Genomic DNA, 20,758 nt, shown 5'->3' with positions numbered 1-20,758 from the left:
GGTCATGGCACATCTACATTCCAAATTTGGCACTTAAGATGGTCATGCACTATGCAATCTGATTGGCCAATCTCTGTACAACTCGATATTTAGGCAAAATAGGCAATAGGAAGACGCACTTGAACAATTAATTCAAATTATAGGAAATCAAACAGGCTCTTGCACTAAATCTAATTTAGTTAAGATCTGATTGCAGTGTATGGTCACATTTCAAAGATATATTAGAAGTGATAGGAATGAGAGTAGCATCAACGTAAATTAATTCACTGATAAGACCTACTAATTGCCTAACAAGACACATCCAATTAGATGAAATTAACCAATTGTATTGGACATGCGCTATTATCAATGAGAAAACCGCAGTTACCCTAGCACAAGTTGCAGTTTACATATGTGGGTATTTATTATTGCTATTTGCGCTTCAATGTGCATCGGTTCGTACGTTCGATTAATGGCTTTTCCAGCACACCAATTAATGTATGAACTGGTGCAGTGCCTTCTTCTTAGTAAATCACCCCCATAGTTAGTTTTTTGAAGTTGTAATTTTTGTCACAATTTTTTTGAAAGTGAATAAATAGAATAAAATGTATTATTCCCCAAATTTTTTTTTTACATACTGTCACCAGTACAGTACAGCGTCATCATATGATGGATGTGGTGGTGATTAGGGACACTGACTGGTGACAGTATGTTAAAAAAAAGTAAATCTTTTATTAAATTTTTAAAACTTAAAAAAAAAAAAAAAAAGTTACTATATTTTCTGTCACACACTTTCATCAGAGTAGTTCAGTGTCACCATAGTAACACTGTACTACTGGGGGGGGGGGGGGGGGGGGTGAAGTGATCAGGGATTTTTTTGCTATTACAATGAAGATCATTGTAATAGCAAAGTTTTCAACTGTCATGAATGGGTTAACTATTCATAGCAGCTGTGATCTCTGATTGGCTACAGCTAATCACATGGTACAGGGTGCTGGGATTGTCCCAGGTACCATGTGATAGCTGTGGGGCAACACAGCTGATGAATTAATTAATTAATAATAGCTTTGTTAACATTGTTGACATTGTGATCACATGATCACCGGGTCCAAAGTACCAGGTTCTGGTGGACACAGACAACGGTTGTTGGGGGGGCGCAGCACAGAATTCCTCTTAGCCCGAGCAGGCAAAATGACCTACATATACACGATTCTGCCTACATGTGCTGCCCAGCCATGGTACATGCATTGTGGCTGGTCAGCAACTGTTTAATACATCTTTGGGTGCTATTTTGAGATTCTATGGTGTGCTGGCGATATATGCTTTGGCTTCTAACACATCTAGCTGCCTCCTCAGTACATGAAAAATTGACTGTGGCCAGTCACAGACCATAGCTGCATATGAATTGAGCTCACAAAAACAGGCACATGAAGTAGTAAACAATATTCTTACAATAGACTGGGGCTTTGAAGATGCAATAGGAGCGGTTGACGCCTTCTGTGCTTCTTTTTTCTGCCACAAAAAAAATTTATGATAAATGTTTAATGAAAAAGAATTACGGTGCAACACACATTACCATATAAAACTAATGTTTTCATATTCCTATTGGGGTCATTACCACCTCCAAGCACTTATACCTAAAGAGGTCCCTTGCCTTGTCACAGACTCCTACAGATAACAGCCAGCATGCAGATCATATGGCGCTTTCCCAAAAATGGGGATGAAATGTGCATAACAAGAATAACATAACATCCAAAAATATGATATAGTAATGTGCTGTGCAGACACGGTAAAAGTATCTTTATTAAAAAACCAAATCACTGTATGTGAGTATAGGCATCTTTAGAGCAAATACAGTGCACAAGATAATAATGATCTCTTTGTGCATTTGGGTAGCAGTGCAAAGTTTTCAGCTCACAGCTCATGTACAGATGTATTTGTATTCAAGTAATTATGTGCTGAAAGAAATGTGTGTGCTGTCAATGCTAACTTCTTGCTCCATATTTCTATCCAAAGTTTAACAGAAATTTCACCAGCACACAAAAGAACTCCATCACTACCTCTTCTAGTTTTGGCTTCTTCTCTTGAGGTGGAGCTGGACTGCTGACAAACTCAGATGACATTGCTGCAATGAGATCATCATCACCTAAATCCTATAAAAACAAAAAGATACATAAACAATGCAAATACTACAGGCAAATATTACACTTTCTTACTTTAGGCACTGACAAGACTGTCAGCATTATTTTTTATAAAGTTAATCATTTTATAAACAAATATTTTACTTATTTCTATTATTTTTGTTAACATTTTATATACATAGATACACATTTAATAGTTTATGTATAGCTCAGCACTAGATTTGCAAATAACAGAATCTTTAAAGCGTAGTTCCACCCAGAAAATTGAACTTCCGCTGCTCCCATTTCCAGGGAAAGATCGCTGCACAAAGTCATAATGTCCGGCCCCTCCCACCCCCCCACTGTCTTTTGGGAGACACACAGGTCCCAGAAGACAGCAGGGACCTTTCCGAACACGCAGCGCGACTCGTGCATGTACAGTAGGGAACCAGGAGTGAAGCTGAAAGTCTTCACTACTTGGTTCCCTTACCAGGAATGGCGTGGCAGCAGCACCTGGGAGTTGAACCAAAGATCGGCTGGGGTGCCGAAATTGTGGGCTCCCTGGACAGGTAAGTGTCCATATATTAAAATGAAGCAGCTACAGTATTTGTAGCTGCTCACTTTAAAAAATGTTTTTCCCGGCGTAACTCCGCTTTAATATGCATCTAAAGCCAAACATTTAGTTTTAGTATAAGATAGAACAGTAGATGGATAAAACCAGTAGCAGATATTTTTTGCTTTCCTGTCTGTGTCCCTTTGGGAAAATTTCACTAGACTTCCTGTCTTAGAGGACCAGCAGTGCATGAAGAATTCTCTCCAAGACAGTTGTCAATGGAACAGATGTTCCCATTGAATACTTCCCCCTTCATTTCGGTTTTGGCGACAACTGTAATATTCTGCATTTCTAGGCACCTTCTGTTCTTGTCACAATAGTCACCAATATAAATATAAGCTGGTGAATATTACCAGCACGGACACAGATAGCAAAAAAAATATACATTTTTAAACTTCACCATATCCAACACAAAACCTATAAACAAAATATATGCAAAAACACCTTACATTCCTTTAAACAACCACAATATTTCACACATGTACTCAAAACACAATTTCAATATAAAGTATAAGTCACCTCTTCGGCTGGCTTTGGTGGGGGTTCTGTAGGCTTTTCTCCTTTACCCTACAAGAAAGGTTTAATATTGCTTGTGATTACATGATTAAAAGCAGTTTAGAAGTTAGGATCTTTATTATTTTATCAAAGACCAATCTTACATCCAGTAGATGTCTGTATTCTGGTGGGATTGTGGATTCTCTCTTTCCCAGTTCCTCTAGATATTCTGATGTGGCAGGGGTGTCCTTATATAAAAAGAAAATGAAAATCCGGTGAACTGACATGCTTCACAGTATCATGGTGACATCTTCTGGTTTGAGAAATCTGTCAACTATGAACAGGTAGATAGAGCAGAGATGAAATTTACATGTCCAAGAAGCCGGAAATCCCCATGCTCTTACAACATTTATAGGGTATGAATATACACAAACATAACTAACTGACATTTTTCAATTCAAAAGTCACAAATGACAATTAAAAAAATCGAATGATATACACCTATTATTTATGACAAAAACCCATGGTCCTGTGCCAACAAAGCGAACACGTAATTAGGATTTATCAAGGTATTCTACATTACTTGCCTTGCTACAATATAAGCAGGTGTATGCAAGCAGGAATTCCTGCATCAGCTATAAAAACTGACCTTGGGCACATTATTATATTCTAATTATATATATTTAAATTAAAATACATTTTAGACTCAATGAAACAGCAGACAGAATTTACTATTTTCACTTCAGAAGTAATAACGAGAGCTGTACTTTGCTTACTATAGGTTACTTTACATTGCTATTACTTTATAGAGGTGGAGGTGAACATAGAGAGAAGGAATCCTTAACTACATGATGATTAAGTTGGATTTCTGTTTTGCCAGCGGGGTACTGGATTCTAGGAGTGCGTTTTGCTGCCGTTTTTCCATTGGACAGTTCTGCATCCAGTAGGCATTCTTTCTTGTGTATGCCTGCCCTCAGCTGTTCTTCATGCCCCACCACATATGTGCCAGTACCCAAAAACATTGCATTACCTTTCCACCCTCACCCCCAGATTAATGACCTCTACACTCCAACCCACATACCTTTCCCTCCTCTCCAGTACTGTCTTGCTAGTGTTGTACACCCCTGCCCTGCACCGACAGCATCACACTACAACTCCCCAGGTGACATATTCCCCTCCTCTTCAGGCCTTTCCCTGTTCCGACACCTCCACATCTGAATGCAACATGCCCCCCCCCCCCCTAATCCAGCACTGTCCCACAAGTGTGGAACTCTCTTGCAGCTTCCTGTCTCTGGCAGAAGTTTTTGCCGCTATATCGGTGGAGCTCCATGCTGCTGAGCTCTCAGCACTCTAAGACTCGCTACTAAAGCTTCAGGGCACAGTGCTGCCTGCACACCAAAGCTTTGCCCACTCCAAAATACTCTATGAAAGTGGCTTCCATAGCTGCAGGATGGCTGTCAAAGAAACATCTCCGCTTAGCAAACTGCACTGAACAGATGCTCTGACATTGCTATGTGCAGGAATGAGCTTTCAGGTCGGTGGCCATTCTGCAGTGAGACTCAATCAGGATGCTGAGCAGGAGGAGACCAGTGAATTGCTATTTACTGATCTCCTCTGCAACCAGAAAATCTGCAAATACTCAGTGCAGAGCATTTGAATGTTCTCGCTTTCAGGCTGCCCATACACTGAGCCAGTTCAGATATAGGAATATACTGTGTGCCACTGTCATACCTTATTCACACCTCTGTACAGTTTGCCCCACATTGAGCACTCTGCACTCCTCTCTTGCACATGCTTCCTCAAGTCAGACTCTCCACACTCCTTTCCTTTACCTACAGCCCGCTATAATACCCTCCCCAACCCTGTCATGCACATGTTGCATGCTCTCAAACCCTTGGCACACACCTCTCCTGCACATATTGCCTGCTATAATACCCTCCGCACTCCACAATACCCCATATTATACCTTTTATTCCCCGTTCCTATACATAATGTCCCCCACAATACCCTAAACACTCCTCTCCTGTAAATACTGCCTGCTGTCATACCCATTGCACTACTGTACATACTCTGCCCACTGTCAGAACCTCATGCTCCTCCCACAGATCCTCAACACTTTTTTGGGGGGGGGGGTTTGCAGTATCCTTAACCTTTTCTGAAACAGGCACACTTTTGCTAATTTATATAATATACACTACTGTGCAAAAGTTTTAGGCAGGTGTGAAAAATTACTGTAAATTAAGAATGCTTTCAGACATAGAATTGGTATTAATTTTCATAACTTAAAAAATGGAAAGTAAATGAACAGAAAAAAACCCAAATCAAATCCATATTTGCTGTGACCACCCTTTGCCTTCAAAACAGCATCAGTTCTTTTAGGTACACTTGCACACAGTTTTTGAAGAAACTCAGCAGGTAGGTTGTTCCAAACATCTTGGGGAACTAACCACAGATCTTCTGTGGATGTAGGCTGTCTCAAATCCTTCTGTCCTGCTGCACAAGAAATCTGATCGTATGGCATGATGGAGACGTATCTACCTGTATTTCTAAGCATTGAGGACACCATTGATCCTGACCAAACCTCCACCCACCGCTTCTGGCCAGACTTCTCCAGACAGTAAATGGGTGTACCTGGGCCCAAGGTTTCCGCCAGTTCTGTGCTGATGGCACTACTGGACATCTTCTTAAGTTGAAGGGAAGCAAGCACAATGTGCCTTTCATCTGCTGCATTGTTTCCTTGGCCGACCACTGCATCTACAGTCCTTAATGTTGCCCATTTCTTTGTGCTTCTTCAAAAGAGCTTGACCAGCACAGCTTGAAACCCCAGTCTGCTTTGAAATATTTACCTGGGAGACACCTTGCTGATGCAATATAAACTACCTTGTGTCTTGTTGCTGTGCTCAGTCTTGCCATGGTTGTAGAACAATCTTCTACAACCTCACCTTAGTAGCAGATTTTGGCTGTTCTTCACCCATCATTTTTACTTTACAGCATCATCACACCTGCCTAAAACTTTTGCCCAGTACTGTTACACATAGATACATACTACTATAATATATACTGTTTATTTCTGACCTTACAAGCTTGATTTAGAAAAATAGTTTTTACATTTGCCAGTTATGCTGCAGTTCTATCATCCTTTTTAACGAAATTGCTAGCATTTAAAGTTTACACATCCAAAAATCTACTTACAGCGATCTCTGGTCCAGTGAATTTTGGAGACTCTGGAACACTTTCTGGTCCTCCCAAAGAATCAATTAACAGATCTAAAGCATCATCCTTTTCCTACAAATCAGAGACACGGGCACGATAATTAGCAACACAGACAAGAGCATAAAGACAACAGGCGTAATAAACTAAATACTCCTAAACTAAAATGTACAAAATGTTAAAAGGTTAATATACACCCCTTTTATTTACATTTAGTTAAATAACTATCATTGCGTTGCTCTCTTGAGGATCACTTTCTTGTATACATTTTGTCACAGATTTTTCTGGTACATACAGGCAATGCACTGCTCCCATGAAAGTCTGCTTAGAGGTTTACTGGTATTTTAAGAGGTTAATCTTTAAATATTAAGCAATGGTTAGGCAATTTATTTTACCCTGCTAAAATATCACCAACACTAGCTGCTGTCTAAAGTATGCAATGTAACACACTGCTCCTAAATCCCAAGTTACTGGATTTGGCCCCACCTTGCTTGGAGTAGTAGCAGCAGAAATTTTGTCCACACTCACTTTCTTTTCTTCTTTAACCTGTATTAAATAAAGACAAAACGGTCAGAAAAATAACATTGCAAAATAAAAGGGGATCAGCACTCGCAGGATCCAGAGATACTGAGTCACCTTTTCACGCTCAAATGAATATCCATTGCGCAATGTCAATAATACATTTGCTTACAACTATCAAATAAATATAATTATTAAATACAGAATTGTTATATGACACAGTTTTGCTTAGTCCTGCCATCACAGCTTTTTGTCCACAAGCTGTTTTAGCACCCTGATGACGTTACATATAACGAAACAATCGTAGGGACGATGCACACACGCTGCTGCACAGATACTTTTTTTGAATTTTTAAAATTTATGACTGTTTGAAGGATAGCACTAGCTATAGTGGAGAGATTTAAAGCCAGCAGCATTTTTTGTTTTATATGTAAGGGCTCCGATTTTAAAATAAAACGGTTGAGACCATATTACACTATGGAGAAGTTTCCCTGTTTTTTACCCATTTTAACTCTGAGGATTCATCCATCCATCCCATCTGAGACGGTGAGCTGGATCATCTTGTCACCATAAGGAGAACACAGTGAGGCCGGCGGAACATTTCCGGATTTCCATCTGAGGATCAGAGATCCCAACAAGTGCTGAATGATCTTCCTGAGAAGGGAGATCGCTAGTGATCTGGTAAGCTCTCACCTGATTTCTGGTGGTGTCACAATGGTGAATGTCTGAGCAATGTGCCGTCAGGATCGATCTATCCAGTGTTGGACACTGGCATGCATGAATTGTTTGCACAGGAGCACTTTAGTGATCAATTTATGAACTTTGCACTTTATGAATATAATATAATATATTTTGCACTTTTGCATAAGGACATTTCTGGATTGAATAATATTTTGATTGGATTTTCTGTTCAATTCAAAGGTTTTGCTCTATATCATATATGGTGTTTTGCACATGGTAATTTTATTTAGCGCTGCACTTTTATTACATACAAGCCATTTTAGTTGCTCGCAGATAGGTCAAAGGGCTGCTGTCTGGATTACAACCAGTGCATGAAACACAACATGGATGTAGAGCATAAAGTGACAATTGTTGGATGAACATAAATGCAACTCTTTAGAACTAAAAATAACTGCATCACAATATATTATGTATTTTATTCCTAGCTTCCATTCATTCTGTTCAAACTGTTCATACTACTGCAAATCACAAGCTTATAGTGGGATATGCAACATAAGTGAAATGCAATTGGTTTTATGCCATATGCTCAGTCCATTGTTTCATTAAATCACTGTTCAGTGCTGTTATTTATTTTATATATGTATAGCAAAAATTTACTTCTGGATAGAGTAGGAAAGGAATGAACTCCATGTCAAGTCTTTACTGTTACTCGTGTTACTGCTAGGTAGATTCACCCCATCTATTCCTCACCTATCAATAAAACTGAAAATTCGTGAAATCCAAAATTTTAGAGTTGTCACCAGAACAAGAGGCAAAAGGTAAGTCTTCAAATGGAAACACCTGCTCTGGTGACAAATGTCCATGGGAGGTGTTCACATCCCCTTGTATAGATTGTAAATCTCCTCAATGAGGCACAGACAGCAAAAAATAAACTGACAGGGATATTAACCCATCCCTTTTACCATCAAAAAAAAAATTAACCTTTTATTATACAATCCACTTTAATCTGAAAAAAAAACAAACAAAATGCACAAAAAAAAAAAACACACAAAACACAACACATAGGTTTCCATAGGGCATACACATATATCTGTGGAAACCCTTTCTATTCTTTTCAAACAGTGTTACATTTCTATCCAATCAGAAGAGGGCTTGGAAACGTATGTGCCATTGGATTCTGACAGCTACACTGAAATCCCAGTGTAAACTGACGAACTTTGTCTTTAAAGATGAGTGGAGACAGTACAAAGATCAACACACATGGGAGGTAAACTGAACATAGATTTTTCCACAGAGGAGACTGATAACAGCAGCTATGCCAAAATATGGGGAATGCATAAACTAATACCTTGTTGGCACCATTAGAAGGGCGTTCTGTCAGAAATATTCCAGAACTGAAAGGCACTAAACCAAAGGCCTTGAGGTCACTTTTATTCTAACTGTTCTCACTTGGCAATAATTGGGTTAGTATAGCAGAATCAAAAATTAATGAGGGAACATTATCCTTTGATCAAAATCCAACATAGCACAAAGGAATAATAATTCATTTCACCAAAATTTTATTCACTTAAAGGTTTTAAATCGTGGATTCTTAGTAGATGCTGGCACAACTTAACGATCCATGTTAAATTTAATTTCCTCTACGTTTTGCATAAAATAATTTCTGTACATTACCTCATCTTTAGGTTTGCTAGATGAAGCTACTGTAGCGGCACCTACTGCAGCTGCACCTACTGCAGCAGCACCAACTGTAGTAATAGCTGCTTTGCCAGCAACAGATGGTGAGACCTGAGGAAAAGCAAGGGACAAGTGTCAATAGATTACAATTGTCAATACAAAAATACAGAGGAATTTGACTACTATAGAAAGACTGTTTTGATGCATAATCTTTTGATCGTGGTGGAAGAAACTGGTGGAAGAGGCTGGTGGAAGATCGTGGTAACTACATACCCCTATTTTGGACACATTGAAGTATATAGTATAGTGGCGGCCCATCCATTAGGGGCGCAGGGGCGCCACCTCCCTATCCATGTGTCCAGCCCCCTAATCCACATGCAGGGCGCTGGACAGATGGATTCCAATGAGGGTTTTTTTTTTTGTTTGTTTTTTTTTTTTAAAGCACGCGATTAGAGCCAGAGGCTCTAATAGGCTTCAAAAAAGGGTGGGCTTGGGGCAGAGAGCACTGCGCCCCAAGCCCACCCACTTGTGTGACAATAGAGAATGAATATTCACTATTGTCACATGGATTCTCCTCCCAGCCAATCAGGAAGTGGGTTGTGAGACTTGTTTCCCGATTGACCCAAATGGAGAAGCCATCCTATTAGCCCATGTGGAGGAAAGAGGAGGAGGAGGAGGAGGGAGGAGACATACGGCCACCGTGATGTTGAGGAGACGCATGGGAAACCCGACCAACAAAGCCAGGACACGGAGGAAACTGAGGGGGGAAGCATGTCAGTCCAGGAGACAGCATAGGGTGAGCGAGCTGGCAACAGGGGGTGGGGGTGTGGGAATGGTGTGCGATGCGGGCTTGAGCGACAGGGGGGCCCCTCCGGCCGATGGAGCAGGAGCCGCCGCTGATATAGTAGCTGGCCAACACAGGTACTGAATAGTTGGTCTCCCCTTCGACTCTCCCAATGGCCTTTGGAATCTTGTGCATCATTTGATCCTAGTTAAAGAGGAATTGCCACCTCTGCTCTCACTTTGGTACATGCACCATTACTTTCAAAGGTCATAGCAGGTCAATGCACAGCATTTCAAAGACTGTAAGAAGAGGGGAAGGACAGAGGCACTGCACTGTCCTGGGTAGGCTGGCAGTGTAACATTTATTTTAAATACATTACATGGGGCTCCACTTACAAAATTGGACGAAGATGTTTCTGGGGATGGCAGACCTTAGATGTTGCTATGAAGGTGTACTTATCCTTCAAGGTTTAATTCAAAGCTCATATATAATTGATGAAAATTATATGAATAAGAGGATCAGGAAAAAAAGGATCTGTAAAACATAGGTGCCATCAGTTTATGACCGATTTAGTGAAATGAATAAGTGACTGTTGCTTTAAGCCTTTCTCTATAGAAATGCAGGGAGCCAGTACAAAGATTTACACACATAGCGGTCAAACTGAACAGAGATAATTCCACAGAAGAGACAGATATAGCAGCTATGTCGAGAAATGGTGAATGCATCAATTAACACCTTGTTGGCATCACCTCAGAGAGGTGTGTGTAAGAGATAGTCTAAAACTGAAAGCAACTAAACCAAATGCCTTAGAGTCATTTTGTTCTAACAGTTCTCACTTGGCAATAATTGGCTTTAAAGCAGAAACTTTAACAAAAATTAACTAGGGAACATTTTCCTTTGATTAAAATCCAACTAAGGAATGATAATAATTTTCACCAAAATGTTATTTTCAAGGTTATGTTAAATCATGGATTATTAGTAGGGGATGGCACCCCAGCACAACTGCATGGTAATAATGAAGAAGAGTTACAACTAATTAATCCATGATAAATTTAATCTCCAATACCCTATTTTTGCATAAAAATTTCTGTACATTACCTCTTCTTTAGGTTTGCTAGATGAAGCTACTGTAGTGGCAGCTGCTTTGCCAGCAACAGATGATGAGCCCTGAGGAAAAGCAAGGGACAAGTGTCAAAAGATTACAGCTGTCAATACAAAATACAGAGACAATGACCATTGAAGAACGACAGTTTTCATGCATAATATAGATTTGTAGTCAGAGTCTTCACTTGGAAATGCGTTACCCTAACTACCAAGGCCTGAGGTGTGCCTTGGCCTAGCTGGTCAGTATGCCTGAAAAAGAGGGCATACCCTGAATGTATTAATATGAAAAATGTACTATGTGTTTAAATATGTATGAAGGTTTGGGGGAAACGGGTGGGTGGGAACCCTGAATGCGAGGCCAATGCCTGATCAGACAGGTGAAGAGGGATATGTACCCCTCAGACTCCTCTTACAAATACAGGCTGGCCTCCAGCCAGCCTTCTTACTTGTAGTCAGAGTCTTCACTTGGAAATACGATACCCTAACTACCAAGGCCTGAGGTGTGCCTTGGCCTAGCTGGTCAGTATGCCTGAAAGGAATTTAGGTGTGATAAGAAAACTTGATGAAGGGTAGGTAACAAACCGTCTAGTAGAGTAGCGTGCGCCCGGATGGCTACAGTATATGTATCCGGCATGTACTCGCTTTGACAGGAGGAAAACCACCGTCCCATAACGTAATAAGAAGGGACCCCCTATTGAAACCTGCGAAGCTGCCCAGAACCCAAATAAACATCCCGTGAATGATTGGATTATGCCTGATGCCCCAGAAAACCCAGACATGAGAACGAACTGCTTGTAGTTAGAGGATACGTGGGGGAAAGGGAGCAAGGGCTGACCTGAGGAACGAAATAATGGCCGAGAAGATCGAACACTTCAAAAACGGACACCAGTTAAGTAGTCCTGTGTAATTCCCCACAAACCCCTGGCCTATCTATACTTGGTATGGAGAAGTGAGAGGGTGAGCCGCAAAAATGGACGAACTGGCAGGAGTTGCAGGGGTCTGAAGTGCTGGATACTCGATGAATGCGTTTGATGGAGTTGGCGAAAAGGGCCAATGCGCTATGGCAATATGCATCATTAAACATGGAGAAACCATACCAATCACTGGTCCCACATGATTTGATCGGGTCGTGCTCCTGCTTGTAACCGGACAACCGAGTTGGAGTCCTGAACAAGGAAGGAGGGCCAGACTCCATCCTGGGGAATAAGTCTCGTAGCATGATTCAACATACCCAAAGTGACTATAACCCCTCCTTGTTGGAACAGGCTTGGGATCAGACAGGTCTGATGGAAGTAGCTTCAAGCATGGGTGATATCAGCTTGGATAGCCAATCACCCCCCCCCCCCTTAACTGTAGCAATTGCTGAATCGTGAAATCATATAATGAGTACTTTGATGAAAATGTTTCCACAGGAAAGAGGGCAGCCAAAAAATAAAAAAACGATACTGGAAACTTGCCATTGGACACCCCAGTGGGCCGAACCACCTACAGAACGAAGGTGAAGAACCAGACCAAGCCCCCTTGGAAATTACTGCCTCCAGTAACTTGATCGGCAACGAAAGTATGACTGTCTGCTGAAACCAAGATACTACACATGAAAGAGGAGATGGTGATGAGGCCCACGTGCAGGCCTGAAAATTCTTCCAGGAGGGGCTGTCTGAAGACCGGATGGGAGATTCCCACACAGCCCCCGACAAGGAACATTACTTGGTTCAGACATGTTGAACCAGAAGACTTGATAAGACCGGTGGACTAAGGGGATGCTGACTTGCCTGCAGGAATGTAGGAAGAGCAGGAGCTGGGGGTGCGCTGACACCCCGCCTCTGACCGAGCATTGATCACCTCCATACTGTCTAGGAACCGTAACAGGTCGTGGAGAGCATATTAGCTCACATGAATCTGCATTAAAGAATAATGCCTAGAACATGAAACTATAGAAAGGTCTTGCGAGCCACAAATGGGTTAATGCCTCTAGGGTGGATGTCCTAATGAAGGCAAGCAGCAAACACTAACCACGTTTCATATCCGTGTAAGTGATAAAATTAATCAAAAAACTGTGTCTGCGCTAAACCAAGGATCAGTAACCATGTGCAAAAAGCAAATATGAACATAAAAATTTCAAATAAAAATATATAAAAAATATATATAAAATATATATACAAATTATAACAATCATATGTGCTATCAATCGGTGATAAATAATTAAATTAAAGTGCAACATGCATAAAATATAAAGTCCAAGTGCTCATAAAAGTATCAAAGGTGTATTCACTCCTCCAGTGAAATAATATATAAATTTCATAAAGTTCATAAATGCAATATTCATAAATGACAAAATTCAAAGTGCACAGATATAATGTCCATCATCAGTGTTATCCATCGTGCTCATCCAAAATCCTGTATACAGGGATATAAAGCATGCTTCAGTGCTCTCCAGTGACCCCCAACAGCAAATGCGCTCACCTCTAAATGTGTGACACAGTAACTAAACTATGTCTGAAAAGGCATGGGAGCCACTCCTCAGCTCAAAGGGGTATACAGACGCTGACCTCCAATTTGCTCAAATATCATCACGATTCATAAAATAGGGAAAAAAAGAAACTCCATAGTGTAATAGGTTCAATCTTTGTTGAACCTATTACACTATGGAGTTTCTTTTTTTCCTTATTTTATGAATCGTGATGATATTTGAGCAAATTGGAGGTCAGCGTCTGTATACCCCTTTGAGCCAAGCAGTGGCTCCCATGCCTTTTCAGACACAGTTTAGTTACTGTGTCACACGTTTAGAGGTGAGCGCATTTGCTGTTGGGGGTCACTGGAGAGCACTGAAGCATGCTTTATATCCCTGTATACACGATTTTGGATGAGCACGATGGATAACACTGATGATGGACATTATATCTATGCACTTTGAATTTTGTCATTTATGAATATTGCGTTTATGAACTTTATGACATTTATATATTATTTCACTGGAGGAGTAAATACACCTTTGATACTTTTATGAGCACGTGGACTTTATATTTTATGCATGTTGCACTTTAATTTAATTATTTATCACCGATTGATAGCACATATGATTGTTATAATTTGTATATATATTTTATATATTTTTATTTGAAATTTTTATGTTCATATTTGCTTTTTGCACATGGTTACTGATCCTTGGTTTAGTGCAGACACAGTTTTTTGATTAATGCCTAGAACATGTTCCACGCTGGTAGATAAGAGTAGCTGGGACAGAATTGGAAACAATCCGAAGCGTGCCGCTATCCCGGCTGTGGCCCGGGAAAGAAAAGCCCCAGTGACAAACTCCGCTATGTGCTGAAGTATGGACCAACTCCTTGATGATGGAGTCCTACCATGCTCTGAACCCCCAGGTGGGGTTGAAGGGATGAACCTGAATTAGTTTTGCTTCTGAAACATGCGGCATACCCAAACCCAAGGAAACGCAACCTAGAGAAAACTGACAACAGACAACCAGACATGAGAACACCCCCTCTCTGTGCCTACCTGAGTATAAGGATGTGAGCAGTAATGACCAGACCACAGAGCGTGAATGACCCTGATGCGCCCCCCCCCCCCCAGCGTATGACGCAAGTGAGCCTAAGCAACCTGCAGCGTAGAGACAGGTAACTGAAAATGAACACTCAGGACTAGTGTACCCACAGACTGTGGTGTGTAGTCGTACAGGTGTAATGAAATTAAAATGTGCATCGTATGACATGTGTTATACGGGTGAGAAGATTGTGGTCAACAATCATTTAAAACCGAAACCTCAGCCCGTACGGATCTGTAGACAAGATAGATCCTGCCATGTGAGCACTAGCTAACTAAACCCAGGTAAACAAAGAAAACTGAACGAAAGGTACGATGAGACAGGGAAACAAACGAAGATGAAACAGCTGTTGGTGTATGCCAAACTGCATGGCACTGACCTGCTACTACAGAACATGCTACGACATGACCCCTACGACAGAAACGCGCTATGGTAGAAACCGCTGAGACAGAAAATGCTAAAACGGATCGCTGTGACTGATCCGCTATGACAGAACCGTTATGACAGCACCGCTCTGACTGAACACACTATGGCAGAACCGATATGACTGAACACGCTATGAGAGCACCCGCTGTGACAGCACACGCTATGACAGAACCACTATGATGGACCTGCTGTGACAGAACCGCTGTGATGGAACACGCTTGGACCGACCCGCCCTGACTGAACATGCCCTGCCTGAACACACTATGACAGCACATGCTGTGCCTGGGACACGCTGAGACTGGAACATGCCGTGACTGAACACGTCGTGACTAGAGCGCACTTATGATTGTAACATGCTGACTGAACATGCTATGATTGTGACATTCTGACTGGACACGCTAAGATTGTAACATGCTGATGGAACACGCTGCGATTGTGACATGCTGACTGGAACACGCTATGATTGTACCATGTTGACAGGAACACGCTATAACAACGCGCTATGACAGAACACGCTATGATTGTACCATGCTGACTGGAACACGCTATGATTGTAACATGCTGACTGGACACGCTATGACTGAAGCACACGGATAAAAAAATCGTTACATGAGTTTAAATAGCATATATGAAGAGACTAAAGATTTGCCCATTGCTAGTCAACAGTATGGCCAGCATACTGTGTGGATACTGCCTTCTACCCTCAAATTTTACCAACCTTTGCGTTGCATTTTGAGAGGATTCTTGAAAACTGCAATGAAAGCCTGTAATCTAGCTACCTTTGGTTGGTGGGTTGGTGGGTGGGTCATGATACCGACGTGAGCCCAGGGGAGGAGGAGTGGGTGGATGCCCCCCCCCATGATACCGGCGCGAGCCCAGGAGGAGGAGTGGGTGGATGCCCCCCCCATGATACCGGCGCGAGCCCAGGAGGAGGAGTGGGTGGACCAGAAAAAGAAAGGGGTGGATTTTCCAGGTGTCGGGCTAAAACTAAAATTTGGGAGGAATGTTATCACCCAGTTTGTTTTTGTCCAAAGGTGTGGAGAGGACATGGTAAAAAGGGGTTGTAAACCTTCGTGTTTTTTCACCTTACTACATACCTCCTACACAGTGGAGGTAAGTATGCTAGGTTTGTTATTTAAAAAAAAAAACAAAAAAAACAAAAAAAACAAACCCTTACAATCACTTTAAGTGCCAATGGATCATATGCCCGTGGCACCAACACATGTCGCTTCTGCCACAAACATACTAAAAAAGAAAGAAAAAAAAAAAAAAAAAAAAAAAGGGGAGGACAGTACAATCTCTTGTGCTACAGGGAAGGATTTTTTTCTGCGGTACTACATAAACTGTGGTTCCTCCAACGTAGTTTATGCAATAGAGTGTACTTTGTGCAGTATGTGGGCTGCACAATTAGATCTCACAGAACACTGTGTGCGAACACTTTCATGGAGCTTCATATCAGAATGATGAGGGTTTATGTGCATCATGTTAATATGTCCTCCTTCACTTTTTATGGCCTGGAGAGAGCAAGAAATCCACCGCAAGCTATTAGAGAAGTGTGGTGGATTTTTAACTTAAAAATGAGAATGTCGACAGGAATGAATTTCAGATATGATGTTGATGTATTTTTATGTTATTAACTACGTCCAATAGGTTGGATGCGTAATTTTCTCATCTATATTCATATGCCCCAATTTTCCCTCAATATCTCTTGCCATGAATCAGTTCTTTTCCAGTCATAATTTTGGCGACAAACAGTTTAATGGTTTTTATTCAGATTTTTAAATCACAAAATTCATGTACAATAAGCTACGATGATTATTATCATTGTTTTTCATGTTTATTGTGTCAATGTATAAATGTATTTGAAATCTATGCAAAAAAAATGTTTACCTTCTGAGTGTCTCTATACAATGGTGAATCTCTTCTATAGCTAATTGCATTGACTAATGAATGGGAGTGGTTCATTGTCTCTTTTTGTATATATATGTTGGTGCTGGTTATGTGGGTAACTATGCTGTAAACAAGGCTCTTCGCCGAAACATATTAGCAGTTACTTTGTACTTGGTGATTATCGAATAAAGAATTTGGATGGATTCCAGAGTGCGGGTTCTTTCCATATATCCATTTACAATTTGGATGTAGAGGTATCTGGTGATCTCAGGTGTTGCTTTGAAGGCGCACTGATCCCCCAAGGTTTAATTCAAAGCTCATATATAATCAATGCAAATACATACACGAATAGGATGATCGAGGAAAAAATTGTTATTTTAAACAGGACTCAAACACATATGAACGTAAGCATTAACTAAAGGATAATACTGTAAGTTCCGCTTTACAATAGTACTGTATACATTAGTACTTTATTTTATGCTACTCCTGTTGAGTATACCACAACCTGTTTTGAGTTGGTTGGATAAAGCACGACGTTCTGACTTACTGCATCTTTTGGCTTCCCGGCATCTGCTTTCTTTGAATCCTGCTTTGTTGGGCCCTTTCCTGGACTCGGCTTTGCTGCTGTTGATGATGATGTTGATGTTGTTGTTGTTGTTGTTGTTGTCGTCGTCGTCTTTGGCTGATAAAAAAAACACAACATTGATACATGTATAACAGCTGAATATGCAAAAAAGGCAGAGTAGGACATGTTAAAGAAAACAACATAAGCTATCCTATAAAAGTATCTAGCTAAAAAAGGAAGTTGATAATATAGTTGTTAAAACGTGTAAGTGGTCTAAAGTGCTCGTGAAAGAGGACCCAAACTGTGGAAGCTGTGCCCAAAAAAGGCAGGCAGAGGGCAAGGGTCACCAATGTTGTCTTTCGACTCTGCAGCTGATCTTTTCCTCAGTACTTACTGTGCCTTGTCCTGCACGTTTCTGTGTGAGGAAGCAGACATTTTGTTAGAGACAGGGCTTTGCTTCCTCATGTCAAGCGACTTCAGCAAGAATAACAGTGAGCATTACTGTAGTGACTTTTCCAAATCTCCTAAGATTAGCATTCAGATGCAGCAGTGTCTTTGGTCTCACACTGCAGTTATACAACTATTAACCTGTAGGCACAGAAAGTACACTACTGATTTCCCAGGCCAGTTTAAGGCAAAAAGGAACATTTTTCAGGGTAATGCTTGAGCACAATTAACATCTTTAAAGTGGTTGTAAACCCTTACATATACCCAGTAAAAGTGATTGGCTTAAGGTGATATACACAGATAAAAAAAAATCCTCCAACATAAGTTGTACCTGTTTATCTGCAGTCGTCTCTCCTCTACATCATTCAAAGTCCAGAATCTGGACAGGATCTCTCAGCTCTGAAAAGCAGGGGGCGGAGAGCTGAAGTTACATTAGTGAGGGGAGCTCTGAGAGCTGATCAGAGGGACGAGACATGCCCTCCTTCACACAGCAACAGAGCTGAAGCTATTAGCTGGATGTCCCTCCCCGTCACAATTTTTCTCCTGGCGTCAGGAAAACTTGTCAGAAGTTGATAGCAGATGAACAAGGCAACGGACAGAAATGACATTAGTGCTCTGGTACACACTATAGACTCTGGGATATGCTTTGTTCATATGTCATGTCTGATGTTTACAACCACTTTAAAATGCTCCCTATTCCATAGCAAATCTTCACTTGAGTTTAGGTTCACTTTAAACTTTAGTACAACTAAAGGCACTTGCATGACAGGCTAAATTTTATGAGGGCAGTTACTACGAAATGTGCAAGCCTCATAATGTAAACAAAAATCTTGCTTTACTTCCCTGACTGAGCCTAACCCTTCTTCATTATGCTCCACCTCCCAGACACTGCAGCACACAGTGGGAGGGTTTCAACAACATAGTCAGTGTTGCCAATCCAGAAAACAGTGGGCAGGACTAAGTGTGGGACTACGTATGGCCAGGGGCTGAGTAGAGAAGGGCACATATCTGCAATGGAAGGGAGTCCAGAAGTGTGCATTGGTACAGTGTAGTATCGAGTGGTGAGGATTATGTTGGTGCAGTGGGAGAGTGCAGAGGAGATCGTTGATGTAATGGCAATCAAAGTGAAAGCATGTTAGAGCATGTGATCAGAGCAGGAGGAGAGGGTGGGAGTCAGGGAAGTGGTAAGAGTAGAGGATGGTGTGCAGAAAAGTGAGGATGGAGGTCAGCTTCAGTGGTGAGAGCATGGGAAGGGGGGGCACTGGTGTGAAGGTGCAACGGTGAAAGGAGTCTCTGCATGGAGCTGTAAGCGGTGACTCCAGTTGCAGTCCTTCTGGCCAGCAGCAGAAATCAGGCATGGGGTTAGTGATGTGAGCTGAACAGGTTGGGGATTACAATATCTTTTTAAATCTGCAGCAAAAGCCAGGGGGGTTGGTAAACTAACAGGACCCAAAATTAGAAGGCGTCAATATACAAAACAGAATCACCTGCTGCTAGGAAAACTCTGAATATGGTTCCCGCTGGGTATGACTGTTATGGATGGTGCTGGTATACATTTAAACTTCACTGCTACTGAATATGCATAGATACAAGGTTACCTTTCTGTCCCTATTGTGCATGTTCCAGGTACTGGCACAATTTTGCCTGATCCCAAAGACTGTACATTGCTCCCAAAGCGGACCTGGCTTTTAGTGACACTGCTGCTGATCTCCACTAATCTGCAGCAATCTATAGATACCAGCAACTAGCAGCATAGAAATTCTTGCATTACTATTAGGTTATTTGTGGCTCCTACATGTCACATGATTTACTGAAGAGATTTGCAAATAAGTTATTAATGATGGAACACATCATGACTCGGGAGCTGACTAGTGGTATGTCTGGGGATCGCTTGAGTTTAGAGATCAGCAGCACTGTCATTAAATGCTGGGTACGGGTCCTGCTTCCTATGCATGCTAGAACCTGAGAAGACTTCTATGCGGCCAAGTGAAAGATTGGCCCTATGGAGGAGTTTTGCAGCACATGCACAGGCAGTGGGTATTAGAAGACATGCTTGTCACAGGTAAACATTACTTTCAACAGTAAAACATTACTGCTGACCATCCACAGACAATGTTGTTAGAACTGTGTTAGTATACAGCAGAGGAGGGGGGGCATTAGATCAGCACAGTGGGAGGAGGGGAGAGGTTAAGAAAACATTTCGAAAATGCTGTTTGAAACTTTCCTTAAAGTTCAAGGCAAATCATAGTACAGATACATGCATTTTTCAGTATGTATTGCAGGTTGATTCCTTTAACAATAAAAGTGTTTAACTTATTAAAAACTCTTAACTGCTTTAAAACAGATTTGCAAAGATATTAAACATTAAGGCTCCATGCACACTAGGAGCAGAAAAAACGTCAACGTTTTTTGGCTTAAAAAACGTGGCATAAAAGACACAAATAGAAAGCATATTGTACAAAGTTTAGGCGAGTCTATGAGAGTTTAAGAATTTTAGTTTATAAGTGTATTTTGCACTACACACCCCTCTGCAAAAGTTTTACTCCCAAAATAACCAGAATGCATTTCACACTGCATTGCATTTTTTACTAAAAAACATTGAAACTTGAAGTTCAGAAGAGATAAGAGGAGTTTAGGAGAGACTGACGTTTTTACACCTCCTAACCTTCTCCAGAAAACACCATAGAGA

General features: G+C 41.1%; 1 protein-coding gene across 16 annotated transcripts in view; it reads right to left on the bottom strand.

Annotated features, from left to right (window-relative positions):
- CAST (calpastatin) overlaps positions 1-20,758 on the bottom strand; it is a 264,338-nt gene that overhangs the window by 47,601 nt on the left and 195,979 nt on the right. For 10 of the 16 annotated variants that reach the window (XM_073624543.1, XM_073624542.1, XM_073624541.1 and 7 more), the window contains 10 exons: positions 18,017-18,037; positions 17,605-17,739; positions 11,177-11,245; positions 9,292-9,405; positions 6,904-6,963; positions 6,400-6,492; positions 3,372-3,455; positions 3,232-3,279; positions 2,040-2,132; positions 1,432-1,491 (listed from right to left, as the gene is read on the bottom strand). In XM_073624543.1, the coding sequence (XP_073480644.1) occupies positions 1,432-1,491; positions 2,040-2,132; positions 3,232-3,279; positions 3,372-3,455; positions 6,400-6,492; positions 6,904-6,963; positions 9,292-9,405; positions 11,177-11,245; positions 17,605-17,739; positions 18,017-18,037 (777 nt within the window). The remainder of the gene's footprint in view (positions 1-1,431; positions 1,492-2,039; positions 2,133-3,231; positions 3,280-3,371; positions 3,456-6,399; positions 6,493-6,903; positions 6,964-9,291; positions 9,406-11,176; positions 11,246-17,604; positions 17,740-18,016; positions 18,038-20,758) is intronic. The other 6 variants (XM_073624550.1, XM_073624547.1, XM_073624549.1 and 3 more) reach the window with 1 other exon arrangement.

This window comes from Aquarana catesbeiana, linkage group LG01 (genome assembly GCF_042186555.1).
Source record: "Aquarana catesbeiana isolate 2022-GZ linkage group LG01, ASM4218655v1, whole genome shotgun sequence".
NCBI lineage: Eukaryota > Metazoa > Chordata > Amphibia > Anura > Ranidae > Aquarana > Aquarana catesbeiana.
Note: the sequence above shows the minus strand (reverse complement) of the source record. Positions and strands in the feature narration are given on the sequence as shown.